Raw genomic sequence first — 25,906 nt, forward strand, 5'->3', positions numbered from 1 at the left:
AGTCCACGCTCATGGGTTCGCGCTTCTTCGAGGCACCGGCCACGACGTCTGTGCGTGCAAACTTCGACGAGGACCTAGACGTGATCTATAACGACCTTGACGGCTTGCACAACGATATCTACGACAATGATGTGTTCAGTGGGGAATCTACCGACGAGGATTCTTCAATCCCACCGCCGTCGGCCAAGCCTCAGCTCGGCTCTAAGAATGCACAGGAGGTGTTGTCTCTGTCAAGTGTTGGCACGCGGCCGCCGGTGCTCGGCACATGGGTCACCAAGCACGACCGCCCGTACGAGATCATCGACGGACTCACCACGCGCTCGCTCACGCCTGCGGCCGAAAAGGCGGCGGAGGTTGCAGCACCGCTTCCGGTGGAGCCTGCGTTACAACTCGACGAGTTGTTCAACATGTCGGACTTGGAGGATTCTGTGGAGGTGGTACGCGATCCAGACGACGCCATGGGTGCGTGGGACGCGTTTGACCGCGCACGTAAGGTACCACTCTCGGCGTTCCGCAACAAGGGTATGTTTGAGGCGCCGCCTGCGCACGGCGCCGCGCCGAATATGCGCCGCTACTCGCTTTCTGCCACCAACCGCCGCCGCTCATCCACGTTGAGTAGCATTGCTACGCCACGTGGCAAAAAGCTCAGTTTCGCGCCGCCGCCGTCGCCAAAGGCTGTGGGGTCCTGGAGCGAGGAGAAGAGCGTGAAGAAGATGGCCAAGTTGAACCGTAGGCGGCAGAGCGTGGCAGAGGCAGCCGCTGAAGGCTTGCGCTCAACCAAGTCAGGGTTGTTTAGTGAGGACACGCTCCAGGGCGTGGAGGAATTGTTGGCAGACTTGGAGGCGGGGGACGTTGGGGAGTTGTTTAAGGAGTTTTAGCCGTGGTCATCTGGGTACTGCAAAGAGGCGCCTGCGACCAAGACGGTGCTTTCTTAGAGCGGGTCTTAGTCCAGCTTTTCTCTGAATTCAACACCCTACTGGGCTCTGGCTCCGGGGATTGGTGCAGTTTTCTTTGTCCAAGTGGTATTCTAGTGGTGTCTTTAGCAGTGTTGGTAACCTGTCATAGTTGAAGGGCATCCAGCGGGAATAATTGTATTATACTGGTATAGCTAATGGGAAACTTTTGAATTAAACTATCGTGTGCCTATTGGTTTGGATGTGACTGAAAAGGGGACGTCTCGAATTGTCAGTCAGAGGACTCAGAAATTACTATGATTTTTGTAGTTATATATATATATATATATATCAGAGGTATATTTGTATAATTTCTAAAACCGATATAGCATATCTGATATAATCAATGGTGGAAGTATACGCATAAATATCTGCATGCATTTTATCAGCGGTAACTATAAACGCGATTATACTTTACTACAGACAAAAACCAGAAACATGAACAAATTTTCATTCGTAGGAATGACTAACCTTCCTTAATTTACAAAAGTACTCACCAAAAGGCTATATATACGCCTTTTGGCAGCCAAAGCCGTGGTAATCATCACCACGGCTCACCTTAGCTCGCTCGCTTAAGCCTTAAAGTTGGCACTCAACTTCACACTCAAATCCAATTGTTGCTTGACAACTCCACACAAATGCTCCACCATCAACAAATCATCAACATGCGCATCAAACTTCTGCGCCAAAACCGCGGAGTCCAACCCAGACGACCCGGACAACTCCTTCAACAAGGCTCTGCCCAACTTATCATCGCCCTGGATCTCGCCGCTGACAACCTTACTAACATAAGCCAAGTAGGAATCCACCAATGCCTCCAATTGCTTGGCGTTGGCATTGACATGGGCCACTTCAACGTCACCCGATGGCAAAGCCACGTCCTGGTCGGCGGCCAGGGCAATCCAGCTCAACGCCTGGGCGTCGCTGGCACTGTAAACAATCTCGCACGGCACTGGTGTGAAGTAGTAGTTTGAGTTTCCCGGTCTAGCCTTACCAATTGTGCTGGCAGTGTAGGCAGTCAACTGTGGAACACCGGCAGCCAAATTCAAGGTGATGTGGATGCCTGGGGCCAAGGCGCCAGAGCCGTTTTCGAGTGACACCTTGTTGTAGAAGTCGTGGATCAACCCGGTTGTGCTGGAAATGTCGTTTTGGGCATCGGTGGTGGTACTGAACCAGCCCAAAACTACATTCTTCTGGTGGGCCTTCTTGTATAACTGGAACTCAAGCTTCTGGTGGTCGCTTTCGATGGAGATTTCGTCCTTATCCTCTGGTTCGTAGTGTGGTACGTAGAACGCATGACCGATCTCAACAACCCCGTCGGTTGGACGCGACCCGCACAAAGTGCCTATCACGCGGTTGTTTTCGTTCTCATTGCTGCGCAAACAGGTGTCCAAAAGCTCGTGGTATGCGACGGATGTGATCTGTACCGAAAGTGGCGCTGGAGAGACTTGGGGACCCGGTTGAGTTGGGCGGACAAGATGCAAGAAGTTACCCTGAGACATGGTTGTAGTGTTAGTGGAAGGAAGTAGAGAGGCAAGATGGTGAGAAGGCTGGCGTTTTTTTCTAGACGCCGACAGCACTTTTTTTTTCACGCTCGACTGCCGTTTTGGGAAGTAAGTGGCGTGCAGGATAGGTAGAGGGGAGGGTAAATAAGGGTGTGGTATTATACGGTTATTTTGTTATTTCTTAGTTGTCTTTATATTGTTATAATGATATGATGCATGGGATGAAAATTGGATATCGGTTGGAGGGCTGAAGCGTGAGGCCTATATGTATGTTATGTGAGAAGGCGTTCGCTGGATAGCGGTGGTTGGCTTTTATAAAAAAAAAGCATTTTTGAAATGTATCGACCAAGAATTCCTTGCCAAAAACAGATTTAAGATGAATTCACAAAGGAGTTGATGAGGTCCATAATATTCTTTCTATGAGTGTGAAATTGGAGAAAATAATAACCGTGCACCCCCACTCCGGCTCACTCTATAGAATTAGTATGACGTCAATATTGAATTAGATTCATTTTGAGAATAGCACAAGGGGAGGAGGATATCATAGCGAAATTTTGATTGTTTCACTTTTATTCAGATACTCTCCTCTATCTCCCTCCTTTTTTCACCCTGGTTTAACCTGTTGATGCATTCCCCTGATTTATTTGTCTCTGTTTCCACACGTACCGAAAATAGCCGAAAGCCAGAATAATGATTGAATTCCCTTGCCTTCTCACAATCCCACTGAGCCAATATGAATAGACTATACTATTTATTATTCAGGTTAAAAACTGCCACAACTACCCGAAGTCCATATCGGTACACGTACGTCATTATAAAAAGTGATTCTAAAATCTACAAAAATCTCGTTCTATTCGATTGACTAATTTTCCGGTTTCTACATTTCAGTCAGTACCAATCTGTTTAGGTCACCACAAATTCCAAATACCAGTATTCTGCGATTCCAGACTCGCCGGTTCATATTCCAAGAAAAAAAAAAATCAAATAACATGTGAATCACATCAAATCTATCTCTCTCCGAAGAAATTCTAGTGCTTTTAGTATAAATCCATTTTTCGGACTCCTCCCGCTAAATCATCGCAGGATACCCTGCGGCTTTTGTACCGGATATGAAAAATTTCTGAAAAAGATTCAGATGAATATCTCACCCTTAACCAACAAGTACTATTCTCTTCAAGCTCCAACAACTCAACCAGAATGTCCCTGTCACTTATTTTTGAGGCCCGTGCCTTGCTCCAACAACACAACCCACAGCAGGCGCTCGAGCTCTTGAAGCCGCACCTGGAAGAATTTAAGGACAATACGCAGTATCTCACGATCCTCGCGGAGGCCTTGATGGAATGTTCCGACTTGGAGTCAGCTTACGAAGTTTTGACCAGAGCGGTGGAACTCGATCCACGTGCTGAAACCGGGACCGAAAAGTTCTTCTACTTGGGTCAGATCATTGGAAGCCAGGAGGGTTTGCGTCTCTTGAAGGTGGGCATTGAGCAGTTACACGCGAAGCTAGAGATTGCAAAGAGCAATCCGGCAGCTGCTTCAACTGATTCCTTCATTCTGGACTTGCTTGTAAGTCATCACAGCATTGAAGCCGTCACTGCCTACATGGTTTCCAAGATCAACCACGCCTTGTTGTCGTGTATCGAGATCTGGATGACGGACTTGTGCATGGAGGACGAGGCGGAGACGGAATGCGAGACCTTGATCCAGTACGCCTTGGCATTTCAGCCGGAAAACCCGGAAAACTGGTCCACTTTGGGGAGTATCCGCATCTCCCAGCAGCGCAATGATGACGCCAGAGAGGCGTTGACCAAGGCCTGGCACTTGTTCGATGAGAAGAAGACGCAATTGGAGGGCTCTGCCAACTCCAGTAGTGCCGGAGACAGTGATGTTGACTACACGGACTTGATCCAGCCACTCTTGGCGTTGTCGCACCACTTGCTCAACATTTTTGAGCTTGCGTTGGCCAGCTCTGCCTCCTCCGCCGTTCAGGACATTGACGACTCTAACTTGGAATCATACTACTTGGAGGCATTTGCCTGTTACTTACAGGTGAAACAGCAGAAGTTTGTGGCAATGGCGTCCGAAGAGCAGGCAAAGTATGAGAATGACTTCCAAAGCTTGTCCATTGACTTGGCGGCTGATTCCCAAAGCGACGAGTTGGCTCTGTTGCTCAAACAGTCCAGAACTGCGCTTGTTGCCGGTTGGAAGTTGTGCCAGTCCGATGCGGTCGACATGGAAGACCCGGATGTGGCCGAGTTGGGTCAGCAGATCGTGGCATTGTTGGAGGAAACAGGTGGGAAGGTGAAGATGAGTGAAATGAGAGATGAGAAGTTTGAAGTGGAAGAAGGTTGGGAGAATGAGATTGACATGAACGACTCCTAGAACGGCACGTTGGATGTAAAAGCATTCAAAGTGGCGATGATAAACAGTTACGAAGCGGTAAACTGTCAAGAGAAGAATCTGTTATAGAAAATGGGTTTCACAGAGGCTTTAATAGTATGCTTTCAACTTCTTGCCCTTCCTTTTATCGTTCAATAGCCTCTGAGACCCACTCATTGTACAATAATCTCTGGGACCCATCTATTGTATAGTGTTTTTTTTCCACGATGCAAGGTAAAAGCACCCGGTTTATATACTGGTAATAAAGGTTAGACGTGATAATACGAATAAATGCAAGAAAAAAAAAGTCCGAAACTGCAAATTCTTTTCAAAAAATCCGTAAAAATCACACTACAGCCTCCTATACTAAGTACATTTGGCCATCCACAACCATATGCCACGCAGAGTGGAGGACATTACACTCTATGATATTCCGTAGCTTAACAAACTTGTGCACTTTGTTTATAACCCCTGTAGGAAAAATATTTCAATTATTTTAATACAAATCTAGACCGAAATCGTACGATAATATCTCATTAACCATTTCCCTGCTCCAGCGTAACCACTAAGCTACGCCGCGCCTGACCGGGTAGTGCTCCACCCAGCAAAAAGGACAACATGCACGCGATTTTTCAAACCGACGTAACTCAATACTCGTAGGGCCCTACCCTTTTTTTTCTCCCCCTCCTCACCCGATGTCGTACTTTCCCAGCCCAGACGCCCTCGCGACGAACCTCCAAAACGTAAGCTTGGACGCTAAGCCCAAGAAGAAGCGTGCGGCGAGAGCGTTCCACACGGACATGAACCCACCCGTGCCCGTGGTGGACGCGCGTGTTTTTTCGCCGAGCCTCTCGCACAACGCGTTCCAGGCGAACCCGCAAAACGCAATGCTCAGTAGCCTGGGCACGAGCTCGATGTTCCAGGCGAACCCAAGCACGAACGCAAATGCTATGCTCCAACCCCAGGGCAACTCCTTCAACCTGATGCTCCAGGGGAACTCCCAGAGCATTGACCCCGCCCCCGGCTTCGCTGCCGGTTCTGCTGGGTCTGTCTTCTCCACCATCCCAGAACTTGGGCATCAGCAGTCCCAGCCCTACGAGCCAGAACTGACGCTCTCCATTCCCGACCAACGCCGCGCGGCCCAGCAGGAATACGCTTCCACCACCTTCAACTCGTTCCGGAACATTGTGCCGCCGGTTGCGGGAACACAGTTCACGGCGGTTGATGAGAATTCTGCTGCGCCGCGCCACGCGCGCCTCTCTCTCTACTGCGTGCCCGCGACGGAAAAGGTGCGTGAGGCCGCGCGGCTCCCGCTCGGTGTCGTGCTCCGCCCCTTTGCACGTACAGCGCACGGCGACGCGCCAGTCCCAGTCGTGGATCTCCGTGACATCGGTGGCCCGCCGCGCTGCAATCGTTGCCGCACCTACATCAACCCAATGATGCAACACACCGCCGACTACAAGTTTGTCTGTAATGTCTGTCAGTTCGCGTCTCCCCAGCCCCAGGGCTACTCCGCTGCGCTCGACGCGAGCGGGATTCGTGTTGACTACTACCAGCGCCCGGAACTCAGCCGTGGTGTGGTGGACTTTTTAGTGCCGGACGCGTACAATGCCGATCCGGAGACGCCGCCGCAGCCGCTCCACCATGTGTTTCTCATCGACGTGTCACAGGAGTCTGTCGCGCGCGGGATGCCGGAGCTCGCGGCAGAGGCCATCCGTGCGACATTGTACGACATGGACTCGGGCGCATGTCAGTTACCAGAAGGCACGCGCGTTGCAATCATCACGTTTGACCAGAAAATCCACTTCTACAACCTCTCCGAGAGTTTGACGACGCCCGCGGTGGCGGTGATGGCGGATCTCGAGGACCCCTTCCTTCCATTCTTCGGCGGCCTCTTTGCGGATGCGCGTGCGTCCAGTGCCATCATTGACGCGACGCTTGTCGCGATCGAGAACGCACGCTCGCGCTACACAGTGCCAGAGCCTGCCTTTGGCGCGGCACTCACGTGTGCGACGCACGCGCTCGCACAGGTGGGTGGTGGTAAGATTACCGCACTCTTGGCAGCGCGCGCCACCTGGGGCCCGGGCAAGCTCCGCCTCAAGACCGACCAGGGCACCGATACCTTCACGCCTGAATCGTCATACTTCAAGGACCTCACTGCAACCATGCTCAAGAGCAACGTCGGGGTTGACCTCATTGTTGCGGCGACCGCTTCTGTGGATCTCATTAATCCGGGTACACTCGTTGCACGCACGGGGGGGCAGACGCGCCTCTACCAGAATCTCCACTCGACGCGCGACGCGCGTGCGTTCGTTGCGGACTTTCAGCGCGGAGTGCTCGGCACCCGCGGCTACCAAGCGCAGTTGAAGGTGCGCTGCTCCAACGGATTGCAGGTGAAGAGATACTATGTTTTCAACGGCGACAAGGACGCCGGGACCGACCCTATGATTCCGATTGTGCACCTGGACCAGACGATTTCGGTGTTGTTCACGTACGATGGCAAACTCGATGCGAAGACAGATGCGCACTTCCAGGCCGCGATGCTCTACACAAGTGCGCGAGGCGAACGCCGCGTACGCGTGATCAACATGGTCGCATCGGTGTCCGAACGCGTGAACGATGTGTTTGCATTTGCTGACCAGGACACCGTTCTCGCATTATTGGTGCGCGATAACTTGACAACCATTCCGCCAAACACCGTCGCACAGCTCCGAGAGCTTACGAACACGAAGCTTGTGAACATCTACGCACAGTATCGTGCGCTACTCACCCAGTCGGTATCCTCTTCCAGTCAATTCATCTTCCCTGAGTCGCTTAAGACGCTCGCAGCGTACGTGTTAGCGTTCCAGAAGTCACGCGCGCTCCGTGACGGGACTAACGGCGATGCGCGCATAGCGCAGATGCTCGAATTCAACTTCATGCCGTTAGCGACGGTGACCCTGCGCTTATACCCGCAGATCTACGCGGTGCACGATCTTGCGGCGGGCGAGTGCGCGCGCGGCGAGCCGTTCATGGTGCCGCAGCCCGTGCGTGCGAGCAGTGCGCACATCGCGTACGGTGGGTGCTACCTTGCGTTCGACGGCGACCGTGCACTCTTATGGATCCACGACCAGGTCAACCCGTTGCTTCTCCAGGACTTATTCGGACCCACGGTGCAAGCGATCGGCGACATTGACCCGCTCATGGACGAGGTGCCGGACGCGGGCACGGAAATTTCCGCACAGGTGCGCGCACTTGTCGCACACTTTGCTGTGCGCGCGGGCCGCTCGTTCCAAGCAGTACAGGTTGCACGCGTCGGTATCGATGCCGCGGAGCACGATTTCCGTGCGATGTTGGTCGAGGACGCCACACACGACAAGCTCATGGCGTACGGTGAGTACCTTGGGCATCTCCACCGCGCGATCAAAACCAAGTTGGACTCTGAAACCAAGGGTGACCAGGACGTGGGCTTCCTCGGGCAGAGGTTTGGGGTGCATTAGCTGTAGACTAAATACATATTCGTAGCATACTATCGCTTTAGGTGGTGTAAATTGTATAGCCACCTCCTAGACGAGAGAACATAATCGAATACAGAACTAAGGAATTCGTGCGGGAATACTGGGTGCGCTTCTGGATTTCTAACAATTGAACTGATACTAAAGCGTATAACTGTTTGTGGTTGCATGAAAACTACGGGTATTGACCGCGGATAGATATATTGCTCGGCCAAATGACATTGGCATGCACCTAATGAGGGTTTGGGGGATTAATGCGGACTATCGCATACAGCATTGAGTTCTCCAGAAATTTAAAGAGACAGTTCTGTTTGCTTTTCTGACTTTATTCCTAACTACGAACAATAAAGTAATATAAGAAAATCGGATAAAAACCTCTAGTTTCATAAAAAAATAACGGCCTTTTCGTAACGTGGTAATTGTTCTCCTGCATTCACTGGGAACAGAATCTCTAGTCAGGTCTAATCTAAGGTCTCAACCGGTAACGTTCAATGTAATTATAAGTCAATAAACTATTCTATACAGATTTAAATACACATTTTAGTACAAATTTCAACGTATCAACAGGTTTATGTTGATGAACATTAGTCGTACGTCATGTCAATATCATATATCAATAAGACACCCGGTGATATTTTCCAGTAGGTGCTGGTAGACTCGTAGGTGGAGTGGGTAATACCATAATAAACGTATGAAAAATATAATTACAACTAATCTCTATCCCAAGTCCCGAAAAGATAGATTTGTCATCAATAAATCTCCTACCTTCAGCCCAATCTTCGTTTCCAGCATATCCCAGCTCTGCCTCCTATGGTTAAGGTCGTGCACGACGCTCATAACCATCGCGCATATTATTTGCCCTATACCAAACAAACGTTCATTTGCCATTCACCATCTAATCCCATCCCTCAACTAACATGGATACCAGTGCTATCTTGGAACAATACACACAGGACTTGGCGAACCTTCCGTCAGAGCTTGCGCACCTCCTCCAAGAACTCCGAGAGAAGGACCTCAAACTCTACGAAAGCCGCAAGAAGCTCCTCCAGCGGGACAACCAAATCCACAAGTTCATCCGACAAAACGGCTCGTTAACGAAGAATCCAAAGGAGCAGCAGCTCTATGGGAAAATCGAGGAGGATTTTCGGGCGTGTGAGCGGATCCAGGAGCAGAAGAATGTACTTGCAAACACGGCGTTGTTTCTTGTGTCGAAGTACTTGCTCAGCTTGGATAATGATATGGACAAGCTTGAGCGTGAGGGGTTGCTAGCGCCTGTGGAAGATGGTATGGCTAGCGCGACACCGCCTGTGTCGAGTCTTGCGGTCGTGGGCCACAGACGGACGATGACAAGCGTTCCGCAGGTATCGAAGCACGCTCGAACCAAGTCGATGCGACTGGCAACGCCCACAGGCAGCGCTGGGGCCGCCCGAAAACGGCAAAAAACGGAAGAATTAGAGGAGAAAAAGGTGTTACCGACGTCAAGCTTGGCACACTTGCACCTTGAGATGCCGTTGCACATGGGCGAGGCCGGCGAGGATGAGACAATCTATTGTTTCTGTCGCCAGGTCTCGTACGGCAACATGATTGGGTGTGATAACGACGACTGTCGCTTTGAGTGGTTCCACTGGGACTGTGTGGGCTTGAAGGAGCAGCCCAAGGAGGGTGCCGTTTGGTACTGCAGTGATTGCAAGGAGCGGATGAAGAAAGATAAGGAGATGAAGAAGAAGAAGAAATGAATAGGTCATTACAGAGCACAGCCTGTAGTGTTATCAAGTGAAATTATGGTTATGTCTGGTTGTGGTATGTACGATCTAGTGCTGAATGCGGTCATGAACTAGCGGTCGTATAGGTAATGAATAAGTAAAAAAAAAATAGCGGTTAGGATCAGCAATGAATATAATTATGTATTTACTCTGTAAGAGAGGCTAAGCATGAATAAAGTCAAAAAGGATGAATTAACAGAATTCATCCACCTGATCTCTACACAAGCCGATTTCTCAATTCTCAATTGTCTCTTATTTTCTCATTTATGGAAGCTAACTTGATGGCATAAACTAACTTAAACTGCCATGTATAGCCGACCTAGACTCGCTTTCTGCCGCCATTAACACCGACTGGCAAACTACTGGTACCAAGCCAGATCCAGTGACTTGAATTGTAAAAGTTCTCACTCTAACAAGAGGCAAATTAGGTCCTCTTCCAACCTCCTGGTTAGATGTACTTCTTATGGTCAACGTCGATCTTCTCGTCAAGCCACTTGCGGTTGAGCACACGGATGGCAAAGTACCAAGCATAGATATCCACCGCTAACCCGCCAAAGAGATACAATGTGATCTGGAGCACGTTGTAATCCCCGTAAATGGCACTAGAAATGGCCCAAGCCAAATGCTTGCCAGCAACCACCACGGCAATCAACGTGAGAACCGTCAAGGTAATAGCCTTAACAAGTCGGGAAGTATCGACTTTATCATCAACCTTCTTGTATGTATGTTTAGCCATAATTAACTGAGTGTTTGATTAAAAAAATGGTACGAATAGTGCGCTATAATTAGTGAAATCCTCTCGATTATATGACGAAAAGACATTGTGCTCTCCTGCATTTATCTCCAGTCTGTATGTTAGCGGCTATTTTTTCCATGGCTTCGATCATGACACTTCCACCATCCCTCCAACCAGACACACAACATGGATTACGCTGAGGAAAAGCAACAGGAGATTGAAATTTTGCAGTCCATATACCCCGATGAATTTAAATTCATCAACGGGGCGGCGGACCACTTCAAGATCAAGTTGGTTTTGGAGACGGAGTCGGAAAATAGACACAGCTTGCTCTTGACGGTAAAATACCCAGAAACGTACCCGGATGTGGAGCCAGTGTTGGAGGTGAGCCTTCCCGAAGCGGATGACGAAGACTACGAGTACGAGGAGGAATCTGAGGAAGAGGTCTCTTCCGACGACGATATGGATGAAACAAAGCATGTCATTATTGCCGAAACTATATTCTTTGACGATGCCGATTTGGTGTTTCTCAACGACAAGTTGATCGAAGAAGCCTCTTATAACGTGGGGATGCCTGCTGTGTTTGCGTTGACCTCCACCTTGAAAGATGAGGCTGAGCGGTTATTCCAGGAAAAGTTGGACGCCGCGAACCAGCGCTACGACGATGAGCTCATGGAGCGTGAGCGCGAGGAGCAGAAAAAGTTCCTCGGGACCAAGGTCACCGTCGAGTCCTTTAACACGTGGAAAGCCAAGTTCAACGCGGAGATGAAATTGGAGGAGGTCGAGCAGCAGCGCCTCCAGGCGTTGCACAAGGGTAGAATGACTGGGAAGGAGATCTTTGAGAGAGGCTTGGGCGGTGACGAAGATATCGACGAGTTGGCTTTGGAGGCCGAGAAATTGTCAGTGTAGGAAGCGGTTTGTATAATAGGATCATTAAATTTAAAAGAAATAAGGTGTAGGTATTAGAATCGGTTAGGCTTGTACGAGAATGTTTCCGAGCAGCTTCCAGAAATTTCTAATTCAATTATAGATAGTTTGATTCAGCGATATGGTATATTGCTGGTGTTGGAAGTTTTGTATTATCTTTCGTATAAACCTGGTACCATGGTCTTAAATGGAATTGTGCTGAAGCATATACCAATGTAGCTATTAATCGTGGCTAGCTGCCTGAGAACTTCCATACTTCTGAATGAGCTGATAGAGACTAAAATCTTGACAGCTGTCATTTCTTACATTCTTGAATTTATAATTGGAATCTTTTTCAGAAAGACAGCCGTCTATTATAGCCTATGTAGCGCGTCACTCCTGATCTGATTCTAGTACCTGGTATAGCTTTGCATATTCTCTATACCTCCACTTTTATACACTATCTCCTAGGCTAAGTAAGACACTCTCTGTCAAAATATAAAAATAAAGGGGAAGAAAACGGGATCCTTTAATATAATCCCTATGATACAGAAAGCCCGTTTTAAATATCCTGTAGATATTTTGCCCGCATGCCCCTAAATGAAGCTACATGTATATGGATCTGAGACAAACATATACGAGAAGTAAATTATACCTTTACAGTAATTTTTATTTGCTTCGGATTTGAGTGAGAATGTTAAAGGTTTTCCAAATTTCTGGAGAATGGCCCTAGCCTCCAACTTCGTTCAAACCTCACCCACACTGGAAAATCCTTAACCTCATCTAGGTTCTAGTTCCTCAAAGTATCACGAAACCGTTGACAGTGTGCATGCCCCCACGGTTTCAAATCTCATCCCCCACTACATCCACGATTATTTTTAAACGTATTATAACTAATTACCCCTAGGTTCTCAGCATGGAATGCCCGTTTTTCAACTTGGCATCAATCTGTTCGATCTCCTCTTTGATACTGGCCTCTTCGACGGTCTTGACGAGCTCCTTGGTGCATTTGGCCACGTCAAATGCAATTCCCGCTAACCTCTGTTTGTAGTTCTTGTCTGCGTAGTCGGCATCGGATTGGGCCGAGGCATTTGGCGCACACAACACATTCATCCGGTGACCACAGTCCTCCAAGTTCTTTACCACCCACGTGCCATGCTCCTTCAACTGCGCGTTACGGGTCTGGTTCATAGAGTTGTTCGTAGCTTCCGTCATCTGCAAAATAACGCTGCTGATGGCCCCAGCGCCAATACGGAGGTTGCCGCGCGTGCTATCAGGTAACTTGATCGCAGATAACAAATTCTGGATCGTGCTAATGACCTCCACCGTCTGGTGCTCCAAGTATAGCAACAACTGGGTTAACGTGTTGTCGGGGTTCTGGATGTCAAACATGCTGATGTTGAAACTGGTGGCATTGATGGAGCGACGGATCTGCTCCCGTCTGGCGTATTCGTCGCTTTCAGATCCACTTTCAGATCCACTTTCCGACCCACTCTCTGAACCACTTTCGGTTTCAATTTGGTCCTTGGATTCAGACACCGTCCGTTGGATACTATTCGGCCGGACGCTACCGTTAGGAATACGGGCCTGAGTCTGGCGACTTGGGATGTCATCTTCGCTTTCGCTCTCGCTGTACTCGTTCATCTGAACAGCTCTAGGAGCCTGAGCGGACCTGAGCGGGATAACGGTGTTTCTAGGCTGAGATCTCACAGAAAAGTCACGCTCGTCCTCAGAATCATTCAAGCCAACAGTCTTGTGAGAAAGAGTGGCCTTATGGGCTACCTCTTCGTCAGTTTCGCTATCAGTATTGAGATCCTGGGTTCGCTGGTGGTGGGTCGAAGGTTCATCTTCAGATGGATCGTCATTCAAGTCAAGCTCTTCCGATTCGCTGTTGTAACTGTGGGCGGCCGACTGCATTTGAACGCTGCCGATTCGCACCTTTTTGGATGGCTTACGCGATGGACTGTAAGCACCTTCGGGGATGGCCTCGTAGTCTGAGTCCGTCTCCAGAGCAGCTTCATCTAACGATTTGATGTCAGTCTCTCTCGCAGGGTGGTCAAGTGGCGACTTTTGGTCGGAGGAATCAACAATGATGTCACTGGTGTTAAGGCTGGCACCAGTAGGGTTGAGGATTGGATCTCCGTTGATATCACCCTTGGAAGCAGCATGAGACCTCTGGCTAGACATGGACCCGGTACGAATCGAATTCACCTTGGTGTTGGTCACAGTGGCTGAGTCGTCTGATTCACCGCCGCTTTCAGCACCATGATCGCTAGCCACGTTCCTGCCAAAACTACCAGTGGACAAGGCACTGATATTGGAAGCAAAGCTGCTGGTTGACCCTACACTGGCGTTGGATACCACGCGAGTCATCTCGCCAGTCTTACCGGGAGGAGTACTAGCATCGACATCAGTCTGCAGAGTAGCTGCTACCGGTTCTGTTTTCTTCATGGAAAAGGTCTTCTTTAACCCGGAAAAGAAGCCACCACTGGAGGCAGGCGGCGCAATGTCTTCCTTGAAGATGACCGGAGTGGCAACTCGCGAAGTGGCAAGTTTGTCAATAGACTTGTTCTTGGATGGGAAAAACATTGGCGATGGCTCAGACCTTGGTTCTGCCGAGACGGTGTCTAAAGTCGATCTGGAGGCAGCATCTGAATCGGATTTGATAGCGCCCTTCAAGTCGAAAACGGAAGAAGGCAATGAATCAGCAATGGCAATGCTGGTAACCCCGTTGGTGGAAGCCTCTGAGTCAAAACCAGTCAGGTTTGCATTTGGCTTAATGGAACCTGTGGAGAGAGCCTTTGGCCCAGTGGAACCTGGTAAGATAGGAGCCTTCAGATCCGTCAAGCCAACTAAACTGAGAGATTTTGATTCAATGGTACCATTAGAAGTATTTGGTTCAATAGAACCAAGTTCACGACCCTTCGACTGCTCAGAGCTTGGATCGAAAAGAATCGACTCAAGAGAGTCATTAAGAGCTTTCAGCTGAACAGACTTTGGATTGAGGGCCTTCAGCTCGTCACCAATGCTAGGCCTTCTCCCGGGGCTCACCCTCAGCCCCTGTGGACTCTCAAACTGCTTCACCTTTTCCAAAATGCTCAGCGTCTTTCCTGACGACCGCACCACTGGAGACACAGTCTTTTCCGGCGTCACAGCCTGTTCCGGTGAATACCTCGCCATTAACGATGAGACCAGGTTCCGTGGCGTAGTCCTTGGCGTGATCTCGGAAAAGTCGGGTTTTCCCGGGGCTGGGCCGTCCTTACTTTCCACCACCTTTTCCGCCTCCGGGGTGCTCTGCGAAACGGGTTCGATTTCCTTCAGAGCACTTTTCGAGTGATCCGCACTCCCGGTGTGGAAGCTCCTCAAAGTGGATGGCTTGCCATCGTCTGTCTCCGTCTTACGGACAAATTTCTGCGCCGTTTTGAACGGTCTGACAGGCGAATTTTTATCCAAGGATTCTCTCGGAGCTGGAAGGTCAGTAACGAGCTGGGGGAGATCTCGGGTGTTTTGTTTCCCCTCCAGCAATGTAAGCTTCGCCACCGTAATCAAGTTGCACACCGCAAAAAGCACCTCAGACACGGCACTTTCAACCACAAGTCTCGGTAGCACCATGTGATAGAGCGCAAAATACCGGGATGATGTCACGGCATGTGAAATGGCGGCACGGACCATCGATGAATACTCGGTCTGACCGTCTTCCTCGGCAGCCAGTGCAATCTTCCCGGCTGTCACAGCTACGCGCGAGATTCCTGCAAAGAGCACGTCCGCATTGAAGACCTCTAACGATAAGATGTAGGTTTCTGCCGCCGCCAGAAGCTCTCCGAGAAGCTTCACTGGGACCAACCCTCTCGGGCTGATGTAGGACAGCATGGTGGTGTCGCTGAGATCTGGCCGGGAGATTCGTCCAACATAGACGTCAGCCCGTAAATCCGTGCACGTCTTCTGCCACAACGCTACCTGGGCCCTCAAGCTCTCGGTTGTCTCGTCATCTTCCGTAGGGTCGACTAAACGGGCTTGCAAGGTCGCTAGCTCCTCACGGTACGACTCGTACGATGGATCCGGGGCGTTAGAATGAGCCTCGCGTAACAAATCGTGGTCGCGCACCATCAGCGAGTGCCGCTTCTTCAACGACTCGAGTTCCTGCGCGACACGCGAGTGTTCGTCGGGCGAAACAAACGAGTCTAGCTCACCGATTCGCTTCTCGAACGAGTGCTTGTAGCGCTCCCATTCGTTCAGTCTCGACTCGTGCTCGCGCACAACCGCCTTGTGGGTCCCCGTGAGCTCACTGAAGTCCTTGGTCAACTGGTCCTTCTGGACGAGCAAATCCGCATGAGCTTTCTCCAAGTGCTGCGCACGCTCCTGGAACTTCAGCTTGTCCGCGAGTGCCGCGCTAAGCTTCTTCTCCAAGTCGGTGATCTTTCGGTCCATCTTGGTGCCCTCATCGAGAAGAAGCTTGATTTCGCGGTCCTGCGTCACCCCGCGCGCCCGGAAGCTCCCAAGGCTTGACACCGACCCGTGGTGCACGCGAGTCGCGGCAGTATTGGCACTGGGGCTTGTATTCGCAGTTGCACCGGGATTTGCGGTCGCATTAGGAATCGCACTTTTCCTGCTCGCGATACTTGGCAAGCGACTCGCAGAGTCTTCCTCCTCGTCGCTCAGCCACGCAAGGTTGGCCTTGGTGGGAACGACAGTAGTGGCCTGGATGGTGTTTTTGAGCGCATCGCTCTGGGGAGGTTCCTGTGGGGTCGGGGCTTGGAGCGAGGGGTTGGAGGTAATTCGAGAAGTAGTTTGCGCCTGTGCTGGTTTCACCCCCCGATTCTGCGCTGCGCCCACAAACACCTCTTTCCCTCTTGGGTGCAACCCCCGTCTCTCAATCTCAAATAAAATGTCATTTACCAAGTCTTTAAACCTGGTTGGCGGTAGCGATGCCAACTTCTGTCGAGCCTGATTACGCTTGAGATGGAAGTTGGGCTTCGGCAACAAGTGCTCGGATTCATCCGGCGACTCGTCGATTCGCCGCTGCAACTCGTCGTACACATCCGTGCTTAACTCGCCGAACTGCGCGCTCGACAACTTCAACAACTTCTGCCTGGCCTTAGTGGCGCGGTCCGAGTTGGATCGCGCCTTGACATCTCCCTCGCCTGAGACGTTCAAGAACTGTCTCAACGCGCGGTGGTGAAGTAAAAACTCCTCTTTGCTCTTGGACATTGTGATGAATTCAGTGGGAGAACGGAAGAGTTGATCGGATCGAATAAAAATAAGCGCTTGTTTTGGGTCGAGTTTTTCGTAAGTTTTTTTCGGGCGCGCACAAAGTCGCGCACAAAGGCGCAGGTGGAAGATGACAAGTCCCGTGGTACAAATGCAAAAGTGTACAATCACGGATAGTATATCTATATTAAGATCAGTGTATCACCTTAAGTGGTATTTACCAATATATACGTAATTATTTTGTGCATAGTTGAGATACAGTTGGTTTCCTTTCTACTTAATGGTGGGGCTGCCATGACGTCACTGCTGATACCTTAACCTAATCTTGAATTGCATCTCGTCACACATGACTCTTAGTTAAGCTGGAAACTTCCTGGTTGTGGTCTTAACTAATGGGCTAACAGGCTATATCGAGAAATAAAAAAAAAATACGCAGATTATATAGTTAGTAAAGCATCGTCCGTATATCCCTTTGCAAGATCTTGATTATTCTCGTCTAAATGCCGTGTCACTAGTGACGTGGATCAAGCGGTGTTGAAAAGCGCAGCATGTGCATGAAACATGGAATCGAAACAAGCTGGTCAGTGCAAGATGGGTTTGTGTTTACTTTTTATGGTTATATATATGAGTGAAAGTAGACAGATGGAAAACTTTTATATCATTTAGGATATTAGATTAATAGAAAGCATTGTATGCATGGTTCATCAACCTTCTCTAACCGTACTTTAACAAAATGTCTAGGTCTCGTAACCACACGGTTCGGATAGAGCTAATGAGCAGTACTCTGTCGTAACAATAAAGCAGGTTATGGTTTACTATCCAAAATAGTGCCAAGTTCCCAGTACTTTCCCTCATATGACCTCATCCGTCTACACTCCAGTATATTCTTAGCTCGAGCTACGCATCCGCTCTCGCCCATATATTTACAAACAATCTATATACAGTTCGACCCTCTTAGCTCTGCAACTCCTGGTGTTTCAGGAGTGCCGCAACACACTTAGACCCGTACGCAAGGAGGGAGTGCTCGCCGGTTAAATACTTTTCCTGAATAAACGTCTGTGCAACCGCCTCGCCCTTCTGTAAAAGCACAGCCCCCACAAGTGCACACACAACATCGTTAGTGATTTTGACCTCGCCGCTGCGGTGTGGGTTGTCGATGGTGGCGTCTCTGGCAGCCCAGAACAACACCTTGTTCAAGTTGTGCGCCTTGGCAAACAAGTAGCGGGTGGCAGGACTGGCGAGCGACTTGTCAATTGGGGAGCCCAACACGTCAAAGTTGAGACCGTTTACGGCGTGTGCGTTGGTGGAGGAGGTAGACGCCTCGCGGATGCTGAGAAAGTTGTTGAGGAAGCGCGAGCCGATGTAGGCGAGCTTGTCGTTATACGGTTTGTTACCGTGAGCAAACGATTTATGGGTCAACACCTGGAGCACAACCTCGTCTGGAAGCGCATACGGGGCCAAGAAGGCCTTCACAAACTGGAGGTTTTCCGCTTGGACGCCGTATTCGTAGCCACCGACCTTAAGGTACTCGGACGGGTTTCTCTTGAGACCCGCGACTCTCTTGCCGCTGTGCAAGTGAACCAAGGTTCTGGTGAGCGTAGGCGCTACGCGCACGTTCTGGAGGGCAAACATCGCTCTTGTGTTCATTATTGTGTGGTTGTGGAGAAGGATGGTGCTGGATAAGTGGTATCGTTTTGATATGCTCCGATTCGGAAATTTTTCAGCGACGAAAAGTGCTTATGTAAGCGCAGACTGCCAGGGATGAACTGGGAAACGGTTCACTCTGAGGAATTGATGGCTCTGCTAATATACGTTTGATATTTGGTATAGTTCGTTTTTGAGCTAACTGGACCTATTGTAAATTTAAAGATTCTCAGGAAATCTCCTTTCGTTATTTTTTTTTGTTTGCGCCCGTAGCTACAGCAGGGCATTGAGAGGCCCATACGCGGTTCGTGTGATTAAGTCTCGACGGTATAATAAAAAGGGTTACACAACAGACATCACCTAATATTTTATATAATTTTATACATAGTCCCTACGGTCAATTGAGGCATATACACGCTCGACTACATTCCAAATACTAAGGGCAACTTCATACAATCACTCAAAAGCCTAACATCAACACTTTAGCTACGGTGCTAATGGTATCTTTAGCACTTCAGCCGGTACCAGCCCTTCCCAACAAGGCAACTCATCTGTGGCGCATGCGCACGAAAAAAAAAAAAAGCAAAATATTTCACAATTTTTCAGACATAAAACAACCCTCTGGCTTCCTTCCACTCCCATTATCTCTCACTCTTCACATCACCATGGATATCTTCAAGATCTTATCTCGTGGAGTTTCCCTTAAAGGCTCCAAACAAGCCACCACTGGTTTTTCCACTGCCAAAGTACGTATATCCCCAGCTCTTGCCCCGCATGGGACTAACATGACAGACCAAGCCGGTTGAAACCGTGAAGAAGAACGAGAATATGGACCACCAGGTCGACAAGGAACTCGATTTTTTCCACACAAAGAAGCACGCACCGGTAAAGAAGGAACAAAAGGCGGATGAAGCTGTCGACGAAGAAGAAGTGGTGCCACCGCCAATGATCACCACCGAGGCGGACGCGGTTGCATTGAGAAAGTCGTACAGGGGTAAGGCTACGGGTGATGACATTCCGCTTCCGATCGGCTCGTTCGAGGATTTAATAGACCGATTCCAGCTCGACAAGAAGCTATTGTCTAACTTGATCGAGTCCGGGTTCACGGAGCCCACCGCGATTCAATCCGAGTCCATCCCGATCACCTTACTTAATAGAGACTTGTTGGCATGCGCGCCGACCGGATCCGGTAAGACGCTTGCTTTTTTGATACCATTAATCCAGCAGTTGCAGACGAACAAGAAGAACCACGGGATCCGCGGGTTGATCATTTCTCCAACGAAGGAGTTGGCACAGCAGATCTACGACGAGTTGGAGCGTCTTACCAAGGGCAAGAAATTGCAAATAGGGATTTTATCCAAGTCACTTGCGGGTAAGTTGAAAAACAAGATTGTTCAATCTTCGAAGTTTGACATTCTCATCTCCACGCCTTTACGGCTTATCGACACTGTCAAGGAAGAGGCGATGGATTTGTCCAAGGTGGAGCACTTGATCTTTGACGAGGCTGACAAGTTGTTTGACCAGGGCTTCTTGGAACAGACGGACGACATTTTGGCCGAGTGTTCCAACCCAAAATTGAGAAAGTCCATGTTTTCCGCCACCATTCCGTCGGGTGTGGAGGACACGGCCAACTCTATTATGCATTCTCCCGTCAGAATCATCATCGGTCACAAGGAGGCAGCCAACAGCACCATCCAGCAGAAGTTGGTCTACACGGGTAACGAGGAAGGGAAATTGATTGCTGTCAGACAGATGATCCAAGAAGGCGAGTTTAAGCCGCCAATCATCATTTTCTTGCAGTCCATCACCAGAGCCAAGGCGCTTTTCCACGAGTTACTCTACGATCGCTTAAACGTGGATGTGATTCACGCAGAGAGAACACCGGCGCAGAGACAGATGGTGATCGACCGCTTCAAGAGCGGGGAGATTTGGGTGTTGATCTGTACCGACGTCATCGCCAGAGGTATCGATTTCAAGGGTGTGAACATGGTCATCAACTACGATGTGCCACAATCCGCCCAAGCCTACGTCCACAGAATCGGGAGAACCGGTAGAGGGGGCAAGGAGGGTAGAGCCGTAACCTTTTTCACCAAGGAAGATTCCGTTGCAGTCAAGTCTGTCATCAATGTGATGAAGCAGTCGGGTCAGGAGGACGGCTATGGTTTGTGGATGGAAAATATGACCAAGCTCTCCAAGCGCGAGAAGCAGAGCAACAAACAGAAGCCGGTTGAAAGAAAAAAGATCAGCACCGTTCCGAGCGTTATCAAGAATAAGCGCAAGCAGCGCGGCGAGATGATTGAGGCATCAAAGAAGAGAAAGGCCGAGGGGTCAAAGGTCGAGAGATCAAAGTTCGATGGATCAAAGGTCGAAGGCTGAATTGCCGTGTATAGCATGTATTAATAAAGTAATTGGTAATAGAAGGGCAGAATAGGCAGGCTTGTTCTAAAGTTTTTGAAAAATAAAGAGTATGTGATCTAAGCTTTAAGTTAGATATGATGCTTATACAACGTGTTGGAGAAGCTCGAGGCTTTAATAATTTTAGCTGGTCTTTGAATATTTCAAAAAATGAGTGTTTGTATCAGTATCCACCGTAATCCGAGAGGAAGGATAGTGTGATGGGAAATCAGTAAGTGTAGCCCATTCAAGCGCGTGGTACAATGACTTTCATCTCAGCTTTACTGTTTTCATTGACAGCATGGCACCTAATATGTCCAAGTTCAAGCGCTTCCGGAGTAAATTTATGTCAACGTTAGCCTCTTATCGAGACCTTTTGCTCTTTCCATTTTAAATCCTAAACTCTTATATCAAATTGTGTATTATAATTACATGCGGGCCCGTCTGGACCAGGAGGGAAGAAGCGGAAAACAACTCAAGTTGTGTCTATGGCTATTTTGGGGCACGTTTAAGCGTGGTGAGCGTGGTCTGAGTAGCCCATGAGGTGACCTCTGCCGATGGCTTCACCCAAGGCAAAGAGACCGAAGATCTGGACACCGACAACGGCACCCTTCTTGGCAACGGAGCCGGCACCAGCGTCCAAAATGGTCTTGTAGATCTGGACTCTGTTGGCCGGAATGGCAAGAGCCTGCGCATACAACTTCTTGTAAACAGCCTGGAAGTCGGCAATGGCTGGTGGGGCTAAGCCTTCCTTGATGTAAACCTTCTTAGCCAATTGGCCAACAACCTTGGACCAGTAGATGGCGCTGTTCAAGGTGTGGGTGGCCTTAGCGACGGCAGAGTTGATCTTGCCCTGGATACCAGCAACGTTGATCTTTGGGGCGGACGAGTTGAAACGAACCCCACGGTTCATGTATCTAGCAGAGTTGATAAAGTTACGGGAAGAGAACATTCTAGATTCGGACTTATGGTGACACTGGTTAAGCTGGGGTATACATTGAGCAACCCGTTTTGTATAGTGAATGTTGCAGGTGAAAATTCAGAAAGGAAAAAGGTGGGTGATTTTCGAGAAGCGCGCCAGCCAATAGGCTGGGCGGAAAAGAAGGTCGTGTGCGGACAGAGCAGGGGATGTCTCTTGTAATATTGTCTCGGGGGGTACATGGGGAAGCGTGGCGGTAGACCGTGGTCGATAGTTTGACTGTTGCTGAATCAGAACTGAAAATGAAATAATCTGAAAATCTTGTATTGCACTAATCACTGGTTGCTGAGTCTCTCCACTGTCCCATGTTTTCGTACGGAAGGAGCGCGTATATACCGGACGGAAATAGGCTCGAATAGGGGGGGCAAGGCCTGGGTAAAGTTGTAACCGTAATTACGGGGTTTTGTAGGCCCCATTGCTGGTTCAAGTAGGTGACAAAATCCACCTAGGGAAAATTTTCCTCCATTTAATCTTGTTTTTTTTTTCTTCTATTTATACTGTTGTAGTTACGGTATGGTCAGGACCCTCGGGCATATATTTCTTGGCTGTATCCCTCTAACCCTAGCTTGGAGTTCATCCTTGGTCGCAGACTGACAGCAGTCTTTATGCCTGTCTTAGTTCCCATTTCTCCAGAGGTTTTCTTTTTAAAATCACTAGTTATTTCCAAAATATCGATATCTCTGTCACATGCCTGGGTCTTGTTGTACTATCCAGCTACTTTGCTAGTTGCAGATGCTAGATTATACTCACAAGTTATATATACACACTATTTTGGTAAATATATCATTTTGAGCTTGAAATATTCAGTTATATTGTATACTTAATTTGCCTCCTTGGTCATATCTTTGTATCTCCTTAAGCCCTGAATCCTCGCCTTGATGTGTTCCTTTCCGGAGGCCCATATTTCAATGCAGTACTGTTCGTGGTATATGCAATACCAGTATCCACCTTCTCAAAGATGCAGAATTGCTGCCTGCTGTTTTCTTGGCTGTTTTAACAAAATTCAAGATAAACATTAAACAAGTCATTTTTGGATATCATTGTTGAGCTCTCGGTTAAGGATTCATCGCCAGGCTTTCGGTTAAGGGTTCATGTGTCAGCCTTCCTTTCCATCCTGCATCCACCACTCACCCCCACGCGTCTTGAGAGACGTGAGCACACGTGCTTTCCGTCGTGCACGCCCTCATGAACCCGCGAGAAATACCACCTATGCTACGTGTATGCTAATGCGATCCAACCGAACCAGCAGCCCTATCTTTTTGCTAAATATACCGCAAACCTCATAGGAGTCGGTTTACCTGTCAGTCAGAGCTTCCACCGAATTTTTTTTTTCACTGTAAACCTTCCGCCCCTCTGTGAACTTGTCTCTCCGTTGAACCACCTGTCCTCTACGATACCTTTGATGCGATCCAAATAGCCGCCAAGACATTCCTTACCCCGTACAAAGCCATATCCGCTGTTTCCTGGTCACTCCACATTAAGCAACCCCTTTAAATCACATTTTTGATCCCTTGTCACCCAGGCCCCCACGATCCTTCCATCTCAGCATGAGTAAGTACAAGCACAAACGTGACGATTCGACCACTTCAACGTTTCCAGACGAATTGCTGGTGAGACGATCGCCAGTAGACACGACTCCCCAAGAGACCGATGAATCCTTCTTTGCGCACCAGAACACAGTGCAACGCAACGCCTCTTTAGATGGCTTGTTCGATTATGATGACTCCAGCGCGTATCCCGCGGAACCCGCAACCTCCTGGTGGCTGGGCTTCGTGCACTTTGTCGTCAGCATCCCGCAGCTTGTGCGCGAGCCGGACTTTTACATTCCGGCAATGCTCATCTTGGGCTGGTACGTATTCTCGCTCGCAATCTCCATCTACAACAAGTGGATGTTTGGCCCGCACCTCAACTTCCACTTCCCAGTCCTCATCACGGCCTTCCACCAGCTCATCTTGTTTGGCATAAGCTTCGTTTGTCTTGCGTTGTTCCCGGGTTTGGTGCCAAAGTCGCAGACCCAGTACACTGAGCTTGGTGCACAGTCGTTTCTCCGCAAACTATACATGTCACCGGCCTATTACGTCACCCAGATCGCTCCCTGCTGCCTTGCCTCTGCGGGCGACATCGGGTTCAGCAACGCCTCCTTCCGCTACGTAACCCTCACCTTGTACACCATGCTCAAGACTTCGTCCTTGGCATTTGTATTGCTTTTCGGGTTGTTGTTCAAGTTGGAAAAATTCAACTGGCGCTTGATAGTTATCGTGCTCGTAATGACAGGCTCCGTGATGATGATGGTGGCAGGCACGAGCCATGAGACCTCCCCCTCCACCGTGGCCAAACGTACGGCCTCCGGCCAAAACTCGCCGCTAGGGGTGGCCCTCGTACTCAGTGCCGCGGTGATGCTGGGTGTCCGCTGGTCCTTCACCCAGATCTTGCTCAAGCGTAACGCCTACACGTCAAATCCGATTCTGACAATCTTCTACCTTCTGCCGGGAATGGCGTTTGTGCTTGCCTGCTTCGGTCTCGGGCTCGAGGGATGGTCCAAGTTTGTGACTGCCTCGATCTGGGCCGAAAAGGGCATCCCGATGACCCTTGGGTTGATGGTAATCCCTGGGGTGCTTGCATTTTCCATGACGGTGTGCGAGTTTCAGTTGTTGCACCGCACCCGCGTGGTCACGTTGAGCGTCGCGGGAATCTTCAAGGAGTTGTTGACGATTGTGGTCTCCACCGCAGTGTTCGGCGACGAGTTGAACTTTGTCAACGTTGTGGGTTTGGTGATCACATTGGGCGATATCTGCTGGTACAACTACTATCGGTTCAGCGAGAATACCGCAGAAAAACAGACTGATGCCGAGGATCTGTTTGAGCATATCGAAGACGAAGACTTTGAGCTAAACAGTTTTTAGAGGTAACGTATAAAATGCATAAGGATATAGGGAGTGTTGTTTATAACCGTAACTTCGAGACTGATGTGGATCAGCTGTCGAGGTTTCATTAAAGCGAGATGAATTCGTTGTTAGGGATTAGAGTCTGGTATCCCACCTAAGGTGGCTCGGTAAATGAATGATGCCTTTCCACGATTAGAACAAAATTGTGTAATAGTCGTTCCTATTAAGGGACGTAGTACCTTGAAAAATATCCATCAAAATTTTGAAAGATCATTTTACAAAATAAATCCTTTAAAATTGGACATCCCCCGAGGCTATATCCATGCTACGAATCCGAAGCTTATCTGTCATTCTATGGGTTTATCTTCTGTGACTTCAATTCTCTGGAGAACTCTGTTTCTATAGCCACTATGGGACTGAGCAGTGCTTTCAAACTCTAAGTAATTTGTGATATAATTTCATTGCAAAGGTCGCTGCTTCAAGGCCCTAGGAAATGATACCCCCCACCCCGTGGCCCAGTGGAACCCCGTGATGAAGCAGCCGCAAGTGACTAGTGTTTTGAGTGTCCGGCTGGCTGGCTTGAAATCATAAACACGGTCGCGTCCAGTTGAAAAAATGGTCTGGAAGTTTGTCGATTAATAGGCACAATTGAGCCGCTGGGTAAACATGACACGAAACTTCTGCTTGGCCAAATTATAACCCATATTGTGTTAGCGCTTCGTATAACGCACCATGTGCCGGATCGAAGTTCTTCGCGAGGGGAGCTTAACCTGAGGCAGTGACTGCTCCAGGCGTGTTGCATAACACGGAACGCGGTAATTTAATCTTTATGTAGTTCACGCCACCGCAGAATCAACCACCGGTATTTGCGGCGTTTTTATTTTTCAACTTTTCTAACCCAATGTTTGGTACACAGCACTTTTTGCGGCGCCTTGTTCGGCGGGCTAGAGACTACGCATCAGCTTTACGCTAATGCTCCCACTAGCTATTGTATTGGAAGAGAAACATAACTATACCATATGCAACTGGAAAATAATCAGACGATAACCACGAAACCTCA

The 25,906-nt window shown here is 49.1% G+C and overlaps 12 protein-coding genes across 12 annotated transcripts; 7 read left to right on the forward strand and 5 right to left on the reverse strand.

The window, feature by feature from the left end:
* Nucleotides 1-122: 122 nt before the first annotated feature.
* Nucleotides 123-836, forward strand: IFH1 (Ifh1p; the record flags this gene model as incomplete). Its single annotated transcript, XM_019131270.1, has 1 exon — nt 123-836. A coding segment is annotated over one exon (714 nt), but the record flags the coding sequence as incomplete, so codon positions are not given.
* A 547-nt stretch (nt 837-1,383) lies between these two features.
* On the reverse strand, nt 1,384-2,467 carry BABINDRAFT_161112 (uncharacterized protein). The gene has a single exon (XM_019128656.1). It carries the CDS (start codon nt 2,453-2,455, stop codon nt 1,526-1,528), a length of 930 nt encoding a protein of 309 aa, XP_018985453.1. The 5' UTR covers nt 2,456-2,467; the 3' UTR covers nt 1,384-1,525.
* A 1,158-nt stretch (nt 2,468-3,625) lies between these two features.
* BABINDRAFT_161113 (uncharacterized protein) lies at nt 3,626-5,116 on the forward strand. The gene has a single exon (XM_019128657.1). It carries the CDS (start codon nt 3,656-3,658, stop codon nt 4,838-4,840), a length of 1,185 nt encoding a protein of 394 aa, XP_018985454.1. The 5' UTR covers nt 3,626-3,655; the 3' UTR covers nt 4,841-5,116.
* Nucleotides 5,117-5,503: 387 nt separating this feature from the next.
* On the forward strand, nt 5,504-8,653 carry BABINDRAFT_161114 (uncharacterized protein). Its single transcript, XM_019128658.1, has one exon. The coding sequence runs from the start codon at nt 5,533-5,535 to the stop codon at nt 8,314-8,316; it is 2,784 nt and encodes a 927-aa protein (XP_018985455.1). The 5' UTR covers nt 5,504-5,532; the 3' UTR covers nt 8,317-8,653.
* Nucleotides 8,654-9,248: 595 nt separating this feature from the next.
* On the forward strand, nt 9,249-10,046 carry NBN1 (histone acetyltransferase; the record flags this gene model as incomplete). Its single annotated transcript, XM_019131107.1, has 1 exon — nt 9,249-10,046. A coding segment is annotated over one exon (798 nt), but the record flags the coding sequence as incomplete, so codon positions are not given.
* Nucleotides 10,047-10,227: 181 nt separating this feature from the next.
* BABINDRAFT_13028 (uncharacterized protein) lies at nt 10,228-10,830 on the reverse strand (the record flags this gene model as incomplete). Its single annotated transcript, XM_019127031.1, has 2 exons — nt 10,228-10,480; nt 10,553-10,830. The coding sequence occupies 2 exons, from the start codon at nt 10,828-10,830 to the stop codon at nt 10,414-10,416; spliced, it is 345 nt and encodes a 114-aa protein (XP_018985457.1). The 3' UTR covers nt 10,228-10,413.
* A 186-nt stretch (nt 10,831-11,016) lies between these two features.
* Nucleotides 11,017-11,697, forward strand: GIR2 (Gir2p; the record flags this gene model as incomplete). Its single annotated transcript, XM_019132139.1, has 1 exon — nt 11,017-11,697. A coding segment is annotated over one exon (681 nt), but the record flags the coding sequence as incomplete, so codon positions are not given.
* A 954-nt stretch (nt 11,698-12,651) lies between these two features.
* SPA2 (Spa2p) lies at nt 12,652-13,245 on the reverse strand (the record flags this gene model as incomplete). Its single annotated transcript, XM_019131237.1, has 1 exon — nt 12,652-13,245. A coding segment is annotated over one exon (594 nt), but the record flags the coding sequence as incomplete, so codon positions are not given.
* A 4,584-nt stretch (nt 13,246-17,829) lies between these two features.
* On the reverse strand, nt 17,830-18,619 carry BABINDRAFT_161116 (mitochondrial 54S ribosomal protein mL57). The gene has a single exon (XM_019128659.1). The coding sequence runs from the start codon at nt 18,589-18,591 to the stop codon at nt 17,899-17,901; it is 693 nt and encodes a 230-aa protein (XP_018985460.1). The 5' UTR covers nt 18,592-18,619; the 3' UTR covers nt 17,830-17,898.
* Nucleotides 18,620-19,217: 598 nt separating this feature from the next.
* CHR1 (RNA-dependent ATPase) lies at nt 19,218-21,024 on the forward strand. The gene is made up of 2 exons (XM_019131116.1): nt 19,218-19,334; nt 19,381-21,024. The coding sequence occupies exons 1-2, from the start codon at nt 19,254-19,256 to the stop codon at nt 20,962-20,964; spliced, it is 1,665 nt and encodes a 554-aa protein (XP_018985461.1). The 5' UTR covers nt 19,218-19,253; the 3' UTR covers nt 20,965-21,024.
* A 466-nt stretch (nt 21,025-21,490) lies between these two features.
* Nucleotides 21,491-21,895, reverse strand: ATP20 (F1F0 ATP synthase subunit g; the record flags this gene model as incomplete). The annotated part of the gene is made up of 1 exon (XM_019131724.1): nt 21,491-21,895. The coding sequence occupies one exon, from the start codon at nt 21,893-21,895 to the stop codon at nt 21,491-21,493; it is 405 nt and encodes a 134-aa protein (XP_018985462.1).
* Nucleotides 21,896-23,222: 1,327 nt separating this feature from the next.
* Nucleotides 23,223-25,110, forward strand: BABINDRAFT_161120 (uncharacterized protein). The gene has a single exon (XM_019128660.1). It carries the CDS (start codon nt 23,509-23,511, stop codon nt 24,862-24,864), a length of 1,356 nt encoding a protein of 451 aa, XP_018985463.1. The 5' UTR covers nt 23,223-23,508; the 3' UTR covers nt 24,865-25,110.
* Nucleotides 25,111-25,906: the final 796 nt, after the last annotated feature.

This window comes from Babjeviella inositovora (assembly GCF_001661335.1).
Source record: "Babjeviella inositovora NRRL Y-12698 unplaced genomic scaffold BABINscaffold_5, whole genome shotgun sequence".
NCBI classification, from domain to species: domain Eukaryota; kingdom Fungi; phylum Ascomycota; class Pichiomycetes; order Serinales; genus Babjeviella; species Babjeviella inositovora.